This window comes from Pistacia vera, unplaced genomic scaffold (assembly GCF_008641045.1).
Source record: "Pistacia vera cultivar Batoury unplaced genomic scaffold, PisVer_v2 Contig512, whole genome shotgun sequence".
NCBI classification, from domain to species: domain Eukaryota; kingdom Viridiplantae; phylum Streptophyta; class Magnoliopsida; order Sapindales; family Anacardiaceae; genus Pistacia; species Pistacia vera.
This window is the reverse complement of record NW_022196349.1, coordinates 1,111,036-1,121,752: the sequence shown is the minus strand read 5'-3', so window position 1 is coordinate 1,121,752 and position 10,717 is coordinate 1,111,036. Positions and strand designations below refer to the sequence as shown.

Genomic DNA, 10,717 nt, shown 5'->3' with positions numbered 1-10,717 from the left:
GTTTAGTTGTTATCATAGAGCATCTCTAATGGTGCTCTTTATTTTGAAGAGCATCTTTTATATAAATAAATAGCATCTTTATTAATTTTTAAATATAAAAAACACAATTTTTATTCAAATCCAATACTCTTTAAATTTAATAAAGATGTTCTTTATTTTTAAGAAATATACTTAATGGGAGAGAGAATTAATAAATTAAATGTATGAATTTGTAGTTTATTAATTAAAATTAGGATAGAGAGTGAAATTTGACTCTTTAAATGTGGAAAGTGAAACTCACTTTTTAATTTATATTTTAAAGATAAAGAGTATGTTGGATTATTGTTTTTATGGATAGACTCTTTATAATAAAGAGTTTGGATCATATAAAAAGTCATTTGGAGATGCTCTTACAAAGGTGTTCGAGCAATAAATTAAGTCAAATTTTAATATGAATTTATTCTATTTTAAAGATATTGTGACACGTGTATATCATTATTACTTTGCGGGCAAAACTAATTTCAATAATGCTATACTTACTCACGAACTTATTAACCTTTGTAAATATAAATTATAGTACGGGTACCATAAGCATAGTATGGGTACCGTATATAATTTTAACAAAGGTGAGTAAAGTGGTTAGTAAGTTCTAAGCATAACATTATTCAACTTATTTTTTTAGTTGATTTTTTTTTTAATTATTAATAATAATATCTTACTTGATTATACCCATATAAAATTTTTAATTTATCAGCCCACTTTGATTGATACTCTCAAATGTTGTAGCAATTTTAAGAAACTATTAAATAGTTCCTAGAATGTATATTTTCCTCTTATAATTTGAGAAAAAAAAAATTATTCAAAATTATTAATAAGATTAAAATTGTCAAAGAGAGACGTAAAATCATCAAATTATTTTCGAGAGATTTCTTTTTTTTTTTTTTTTTTTTCTTTTCGAAAAGGGGAGAAATAAAGAACATTCAACTATTACAACTCTTTAAGTTGCATAACTTCCCATTGCCTAAGGCCTTATATTTCATTTTTTTGATGTCTCTAACTTCTTTGTTATTTGTCTCCTTTTAAATCTATTTTGGGTTCTTGATTTTAATCTAGTTGTCCAGACAATTGAAAACGATATTTCCTTATTCTATGATTATTTATTTTTGCCTTGAATCATTGGGTTTAGACATTATTTGAATAGAAATAGCTTTAAAAAGTGTGAGTAACAAAACCCCTTTTTGCTATTTCTTTCTATGAAAAAATTATCCAAATAGTTTGATACTTTGATTCCTAGTTCCTACACGCTTTTGATTGAAAGAGTTTCACCAATTCAAAAATATTTTTCTTTTGGATTGAAAATGTGTTCAAATCAAATCATTTCTGACTTTTATAAAAGANGATGTCTCTAACTTCTTTGTTATTTGTCTCCTTTTAAATCTATTTTGGGTTCTTGATTTTAATCTAGTTGTCCAGACAATTGAAAACGATATTTCCTTATTCTATGATTATTTATTTTTGCCTTGAATCATTGGGTTTAGACATTATTTGAATAGAAATAGCTTTAAAAAGTGTGAGTAACAAAACCCCTTTTTGCTATTTCTTTCTATGAAAAAATTATCCAAATAGTTTGCTTCCTACACACTTTTGATTGAAAGAGTTTCACCAATTCAAAAATATTTTTCTTTTGGATTGAAAATGTGTTCAAATCAAATCATTTCTGACTTTTATAAAAGATATTTAATAGTTTTCGAAAATTGTTAAAATACTTTAGATTTAGTAATCTCTCAAAGACTCAGATGAAATTAACTCCAAATATTCATTTAAGAGAATCATTCTTCGAATACTAATCAAATTGCCAAATGTCTTGATTCTAATGGCGATGAGAATAAACAGAATTTTTGGGCAACCTGTCAATCTACATTTTTATTGGGCATTTACAATCACCACAAAATGTATGCTAGCATCAGTCAGTCTAGGACAGTCTTTTTATTTTATTTTTTTCTTTTATGATAGGGATATCCGAACTAGTTTACGCGTACCTCAACTAATCTCTCGGGACCTTGAAACTACCGATCAGATAAGAATTTTAGTGATTACCTTTATTAGTAGCCAATATGAATCAAACTTAGGATCTTTTGAGTAAAGAGTTCTAATTGACTACTCAACCACCAATGTCTAGGACAGTCATTCCACATCTCGTGACACATGTTTTATAATATAAAACATAATATTAATTTAATTAATTAAATTAATAACATCATATTAATTTGTGACATGTGTCACAAGACTCTGCAGTGACTCACCATAACAATAAGCAACCATGAAGGTTTTATTAGGACCCAAACCCTGTTATCATTGAATAATGCAAAATTCTTCTTTCAAAATTAGTGCACAAACATGGAGATATTAACCTCATCTACACTCCCATTCAAATCAACTTTCTGAACATACATAAATTCACCATCCCTTGGTATAAATAAGGAGTTTAGTAGACAGGATTATAATATCAAGAAATCAAATCCTAAGCTGTAAGTTACTTCTAATTATCAAGGGCTCTAGCTGATACATATCCTAATTAGGAAATTGATACTTCAACATTATCATTAATAAGACATGAGAAAAACTACTTCATAGCAAAACGGTGAACCAGGATTATCTATGGTATCGCCTAGGAAAGAAAAACCATATGAAACATTTTGGATTGACTACCTCCTAAACATACCAGAACTTTGAAGCATTCTGCTGTAATCCGAGATGATCGGAGAGCTTTTTACAAGTTCCCATATCTTGGCAGAATTTTTCAACCAGTCACGTTCAGAAACGGTCCTCACAAAAGAAGGGCAGTTCATAGATAGGACCTGAAGCAAAGCAAAATACTTCTTCAGTTCTTATTTACAACTTATAAAGCAACAAAATCTTCAAGATTCAGGAAGATTCAGAGTTGTAAGCATGCCAATGTCATGAGAATGAGTGAAGGTGAAACTTAACACCGTATGTCAACCTTGTGTGCATGACCACATTTTTGTGTATGTGTGTGTGCATGCATGGGGAGGATGAAAGAGAGAAGGAGAGAGAGACCTGATTCCGCAATTTCCATAGTGTGGAAACGTAACTTTCAGACAGAGCACAGGGAGAATCATCTTTGTTCTTAGACGGGATCAGAAATAATTTTGGTACTGTTGAATCTGTAACACTGCATTGAGTACTGGGATTTACAGGCTCAATGGCGGTGTTTCCACATTTGTTTCTAACAAATGAAGAGGTGCTGAAATATCGCCCCAATGCCTTCCTCAGTTGCTCCGAAGTATGTGGAGTAAGATCTTGATCTTGGAGTCTACAAACAGAAGCAACACAGAAATTGAATGAGTTGCTTGAATTCTGCTAAAACCTTTTCTGAATGTAACAGTGCTACGGCATTAGATACATATTTAGATAATTCAAAACTGGACTATCATTAAACCTAAAATTGTACAGTGCAACTACACTATATATTAACTGATTTCCAGATATAGTGACTTGATGTATTCCTGGATGCTGACAGATTAAATAAATATCCCAATATCGTCCCAACAGTTGTCTCCGAAAGCATTATACATCCTAATGAACTTAAAGCAATGAGCACACCTCCACAGATAATTTGACTTAATTCAGATCCAAACAACAGAAATCCTTTTCTATTTCTAATCAAATCCTATTTATTAAGGTTTTATTTATCAGGAAATAGTAAGTATGACATGATGAAGAATATGAGGGCTAAGAATAGTAAAACAAAACACATCCTTGAGATAGCTGATGACTCATTCGTGCTTGCCAACTTTTACAGTTTGATCATTCATTTATGGCACCGCCAGTTTTTGTGTTTTACTTAGACAAAGCTCCAGCAATCTTTACAGTACTGTTAAAAATTTGATTACTCACTTTGTATGCACAAAAACTGGAGTAGCCATATACTCCTCAACCTCATTTGCTTTATCTTTATTCTCTTTTTCAGAACCTGAATTGGAGCTCTGTGAATGGGAAGCATTCAAAGAAGATGGATCAGGTATGCCGTGTTTCAACAAGTCAACCTGCAAACAATTGAAAATGGAATTACAAGATCTAGGGCAGATGATCAAAATTAGACTTCCCAAACTAAAAATAGCATGGCATCCACTGCAAAGATGAAGGGAAATAAAATATTAAAAAAAAAAAAAAGGTGACAACAAGAGGTTCTTGACCAAAACCTACCCAGTAGCAGTGAAAAAAAAATTTACTCCAGAACAGTAAAAGACCCATAATTGTTCAAACACAATACTACTTTGCACAAGAAATTGAAAGGGTGACAATGAGAATTTATGCTGTGTTAAAGGTGAAATCATTCTTCGGTATCCAACTTGTATCCATTTTGAATTTGATTGTACTCCTCACATCTTAAGAGTCTACCTTGTTGAATTATTTCCCAATAAAGGGCATTGTCTAATAAGCCACAAGTTCTGTTTCATTACCTTAACTAAAATCCTCCCTAACCATATTTCTTTGGTCTCTTTCCATAATAGTTGTGGTCCTCTAAACTCCCAACTATTTACTGATTGGTCCTTTGATACATTCCTATCAGAATAGATTCCAAGAAATAACGATATATTAACAACCCAAAAATCCAGTCATGTTACTGATATGATAACTTTGAATTACAGATCTTCATTGCATCTGCAAACAGCTTGTTCAGTTATCTTCAGTGCTAAGACCAAGTAAACCTATTAATTGCTAACTAAAGAACTACTATTTTGACTGCCACAGTGTAATTCACAAGCGATGACAAGAGTATCATCATTCAGAATACAGAAAACCACCGAATACATGTAAGTGCCCCTAATGATGAGCCAGTTGGTGCTAGAAATTCTTTTTCTTTTTTTTTTTTTTTGTCCCTTTATTTTTTCAAAAATAAAGGGCCTAAAGGCCACAAGAATAGGAAGCACTTCCAAATCATAGTACACCACTGCTATAGCAGAAAACTTGAGAACCATAACTTTTACCATGGAACCATGTTAAACATAGAAAAGCCAAGAAATAAATCAAAACCATAATCCGAAAAATCAGAAATAGCAGCAGCACAAATTTGTCCACTGGACAAACAAAAGAGATATGACAAAAACCAAAAATGTCCATAACACATCAAATAAACTCAAGACAGGAAACTATCAACTTAAGAAATAACCAGCATTAGCTAGTTGGAATGTATAGCAATGAAAATGAGAAGAAAGTAGTGCTCAAGACAAGAATACTACCGTCAACATCAAACGCCACGTGTTATTATCATGGACCCCCTCAGAAACCACCAGCAGAATGTGACAAATGGAAGATAGTAGAACACCAAGCTAGAAGGATTCCTTGCAGTACACCAAAAAGATATTAATTTATTAGACATTCTACCTTCAAGAATATTCACAAAATGCCCATAGCACAGACAAACTTTTCAGATTGTTAGATTAAGTATTCATTTCCCAATGAAATAAGCATTTGCCTCGCAGTTACCTGTATATTCATAAGTTCATGTGCCAACTCAGCAGATAAAGATTCACCACCTAGAACTGGAACTGTGGACGAGCCGTCAGGTCTCATCATCTCAGCTAAAACGGAAGAAGCTAATACAGGCTGCATGTAGAAGATAGTTTAGAGTAAAATATATAAACAACCAGTAATATGGTACCAATATATTCAATGCCCCCATCTAATCGAGCTTAAACACAAGAAGATACATGCATAGACAAGAAAGAAGAATTATAGTAACATAAATTTCCTCATATTGAAATGGCAACATTATTAATAGAATGACTAATATACTTCAAAGTTTTTAGATATTAGCCGCCCATATTTTATTCACAAAATTTGACAAACTTTTACCGCCATTATATGATAATAGTTTGGATGGCTAGGATTGAAGACAATGTGGAAATTTTGTTTTAAAATAATAATTATAAATAATGTTATAATTCATTTTTGTATAAAAAAAAATATTTTAAGTCTGTCTCTCTTCTATTTCCTCACCAAATTTAATGCCCTCCCCAAAGTTAACAAACTTGTGATACAATCGTGCTAATAAATGTTTTCATTCTCTTTCCATTATTAATTAATATTCACTCTACACAGTCTGGTAACAAAATCACCCTACTTTTTCTCTCTTTCCAATTCTTTTCTTTCTTTTCCTCAAACTCTTACTTTTCACTTTAAGAAAATATGAAAAGGAAAGAAAATTTTCATCATTTATGAAATTAATATGTTGCTACAACTCTTAGCTTTCTGAATCCGTTGTGTTGCTCTATATAATTCTTATTTTCATTATCAAAATCTTTTAAGCCCAGATCTTAGTCCTCGAATTCTAAAAATTTTTTTTGCTTTAAAATATTTGATACATACAATTGTCATATTCCATGTTTCTATTATCATTTATCTTCATTTCAATTAGATTTCGTTTGAGTTTCAGTCATAGTTGTCCTCTAAAACTTACTGATTATCTGTATTGACCTGCATTGAATTGAAACATTAACAGTTAATTTGTTGCAAGAATTTCTCACACTGCTACTTGATTACAAGTTCCTGACTACATTACAAATTTGCAAGAGCTCTGTATTTCCAACTTTTGACTTGAAGGAAACAGCTGAGAGCTTGACAATAAAACGGGAGAATACAACACAGTCTCATGTAAGCTTTTCTACACCAAATAAAAAAACAGTGTACATTAAGAAAGAAAATGAAAACCTGGGTATCAAGAAGTATAAGCCGTTCAGCAGAAATCCTTGGTTCAATTCCTGAAGTACAATGCCTTGCCATGGCTCTAGTATCTTCTGATAGTATAGTAAAAGGAGGCAGCATCCCTGCAGACAAGCACACAAGTTATTCCTGAGAAGTATTAAATTAAGAATTGGACATAACAAGGTGCCTTCAAAATTGCTTTGGTTTTCTGAAACCCACAGTCAAGTAAAAATGCTTTCTATAAGAACAATTTAAATCGCAAAACCACTTTCTAAAAAGGTCCCCATCAATTCAAGCTTTCATATTTTGACCTAAAAATGGCTTCCTATATAAAATCTATCAAGCACTTCACTAAGACACCCTCCAAAATGCTATTTTTGCTCATCTATTTCAGCTAAGGCCAAACAATTGACAGAAAAGCACTTTCAACAATCAACAGCTTCACTTTCAAAATGCTGTGTTTGATTGCCTATTTCAGCCAACTTTAAAAGATGAACCCAAAGCATTTTTGGTCACTTGAAAGCTTCACAAGAAAGCCCTCCAAAATACTATTTTTGATTACCTGTTTAAGCCAAGACTAAACAATCAACACAAAAGCACTTTTGGCATTTGACAGCCTCACTATAAATCACTTCAAAATGCTGTTTATGATTTGCTATTTCAGCCAAAACCTGACCGATTGACACAAAAGCATTTCTAGGCAATTGAAAGCTCCACTAAAATGTAATTCAAAATGCTGTTTTCCATTGCCTATTTCAGCATAACACTAAAAGATGACACAAAAGCATTTTTGAGCATTTAGAAGCTTCACTTAAAATCAGCCCAAAATGCTGTTTATGACTACCTATTTCAACCCAACACTAAAAATTCAATGCAGCCCTTTAGACAATGACAAAACTACTCACCAACCAAACACCATAACTCTTACATCATATTCCACAATAAGAGAACATATTATATGTAACAACAAGAGCATGTTGCAATGTAGCTTAATTCATTACAAATAAACAACTTTAAGCATTTGAGTAACTTACCCGGCGAGCTTCCATCAAACCCATAAAGCTCATTCATAATCGTGGACTTGCCCACTCCAGGCGGCCCGATTATACCCACCACAGTGAAGTCCGTATTCTCAGTCAAAAACTGCACCACATCACCAATCATTTCAATTTACTTCAATCTACTCACATTCATTAGACAAATATTAGCAGAAGTAAGCATTTTCTATAATGCCACCTCAGCTCATAGTCAGTAAGTCACGGAAAAAGGAGAATTAAAAACTTCAAAATAATAGCCAATTGACAAATATTTATAACTTCTATATAAAATTGAAAAACTGCAACCTTTTTTTTCTTTGGCTATTTTCTCTCATTTTCCTAGAAACCAAACAGCCTTGAACACATAAAACAAGTAAAAGTACCAACTGATATTTCACATATATTGAGCTGCGATAAAGGCGTTACCGGGAGAAAGCGATCGATGTGGAAGTCCCAAGAATCGGAGAGCAGATTGAGCGATGGAAGACGAGATCGATGCGCGGTCGTTTCGTCTTCGGCACCACTGCGTCCGAATTTTCCGGAAACGGGTCCTGAAGAGACCAGCCCCGGCTTCGCTAGGAGGATTTTGGGACCCGAAGGAACAGGTGAAGAATTGGAAGATCCAGTGGCAGCCATGATTGCATGTTTGTGAGCTTAATGCTTCGATTACTTTAAGTTTAAATATGCCTTCATAATTTGGGTTAATTTAATCGCCCCCTAAGGTTTGAGAAATTTAATTAGACCCCAAATTTTTAATATTATAGAAAGGCCTCACCTTAAAGTTATTATATATATATATATATATTTTTTTTTTTTTATATGAAACAAATTAAAAAAAAAATTATATAAGAATAAACCAGTGGTTCATACCAATTAAAAATTTTAATTTGTTTAAATTTAGAGATTTTAATTGATCTTATAATCACTTTTTATTACGGGAAGAGGCATCAGTAGATTTTGTTAACATATTCCTTCATGATTAAATCGAATATTAAATCAAGAACAATGTAACTTGGTGAGAAAAAAAAGTGTTTAGTGTATGTTTCTTATGATTTCTCTTACCTTAGATTGACCCCATCGGTGAATTTATACAGCCACTGATTCTGAATGTATAGAGGATTTTTAGGGTTGTAGTGTATGATTTGGGTGGTGTCGTGAGCAATGTTTTGAAAACCGGACCGGATCGTCCGGTCGGACCGGTTCGACCGGCAACTGACGACAAATCCAGTCCGGTATATATAAAAAACTGCTATTTTGATTTAAACCAGATTGCACCGCGGTTGGACCGCCGAAATAGTGCCGAATTGCGGTCCAATCGCAGCTAAACCTTGTAGGATTTCGACATCTTTCGACGGAGAAAATACCCCCATTCGACGGACAGCATCTCCACGACCAAACCCATCCATTTTCAGTCGTCGTCGTCCACCTAAAGTTTCGCGACGTCGGATTTCTTTTGTTGATTCCGACGAGTTCCGACGCCGATGGAACTCCTTAGCACCACCATCAGAGTGGCCGGCATCTACACATCAAAAGCCCCAAGATTCCAGCTTCGATTGGCCGTCGATCGTCGCTGCCGCCACCACTCACCAGAATCTTCGCTTGACAGGGGCGTTTTAAATAGATTTCAAACCTTAAGGGAGTATTATAGGGGTGTTTTTGATGAATTTCAAATCTTTAGGGACTAATTTTTTTTTAAAAAGTATGGTCTAACCGACCGATCCAACCGGTCAAACCGAAAACCTGACCCTTGAACGGGTCATTGTTCGGTCCAGTTTTCAGAACATTGGTCGTGAGAATTGCAAAAGTTAGTCTCATGTAACGAAGGTGATCAGGAGTGGACTAAGAGTGAACGACACGTTTAATATTAAGAAAGTGAATTTTAGTCCCCACTATTTTAAACTTTAGTCCCCATATTCAATTTTAAGTAAGGATATAATTGTAATGAGATATTTTAGTCTTCATCTTCCATACTTTTACTTTAAAATTTCTATTTGCTGTTTTTAAAAAATTAAAAGTAAATTTAATCAGCTAAAATTAACAATTTCACATTTAATCAAACATTATAGTAATTATCCCAATTAAATTAAAATTTATAGCAATTATTCAACTTAGTTAATGTTTCTTCCACAGAAAGAATTAATGTATTAACTACCTTTAGGTGATTGAATGGTTCGATAGAGACTTTTAGATATATTATTCAAAATGTCTTGAGTTCAAGTTTTTTTTTAATTGTTAATAGTTGTAGTCATTGGAGCTTTTATCTAGTTAAAATTTTAGGGTCTTAAAGAATTAGTTAACATATGTGTAAACTGATCCGAATATCTCCAATCATAAAAAAGAAAAAGAAAAAAGAATTAATGTATTGTGCCTTTCGTAAAATTGAAGATTGGTGGCTAAAGAGGAAAATGGTAGCGGCTAAAAATCATTTCCCATTGTCTGCCTCTCTTTAGACACATTTCTCAAGGCTAGGCCTTGGACGGCCTAAACCTCCAGTTTGACCCACTTTCAGTGGTTAATGTATTATGGACCTAGTTCACTTATTTTAGGCCCTTGATCATGGATTATCATATTGGATTATCTTGGATTGGGCTTGATTACTTTTACCAGAGTTAATTCTTTTTAATCCTTGTGGTTTCAGTTTACTACCGTTTAAGGATAGTTATTTAAAATGGTTTGGTCCTCCTTATTTCAAAATACTACTATTTTAGTCATTTAACTCAATAAAAAGGTTAGTTAGACTATTAAATTTATACTGAAATGACAAAAATACGCCTCTTTTAAAGTTTTTAAACTTAATTGTTGGATGGGATAAAATTTGATTTAATATATTTTTGTGTTTAATCCCAGGGAGGGTGCCAGCCCACTCTGGGTTTACATTGCATTTTTTCTTTTATTTATTATTCATGGAAGGTTGGAAGATAAAAGATGGAAGGTTGGTAGATTAAAGATGATGGGAGTTAAGTCATTGAATT

The 10,717-nt window shown here is 32.9% G+C and overlaps 1 protein-coding gene across 1 annotated transcript; it reads right to left on the bottom strand.

The window, feature by feature from the left end:
- Positions 1-2,324: 2,324 nt before the first annotated feature.
- LOC116106368 (protein SMG9-like) lies at positions 2,325-8,381 on the bottom strand. The gene is made up of 8 exons (XM_031392724.1): positions 8,172-8,381; positions 7,743-7,851; positions 6,715-6,830; positions 5,491-5,610; positions 5,244-5,333; positions 3,898-4,046; positions 3,058-3,313; positions 2,325-2,837 (listed from the first exon to the last, which is right to left on the bottom strand). Exons 1-8 carry the CDS (start codon positions 8,379-8,381, stop codon positions 2,685-2,687), a joined length of 1,203 nt encoding a protein of 400 aa, XP_031248584.1. The 3' UTR covers positions 2,325-2,684.
- Between the last annotated feature and the right edge of the window lie 2,336 nt (positions 8,382-10,717).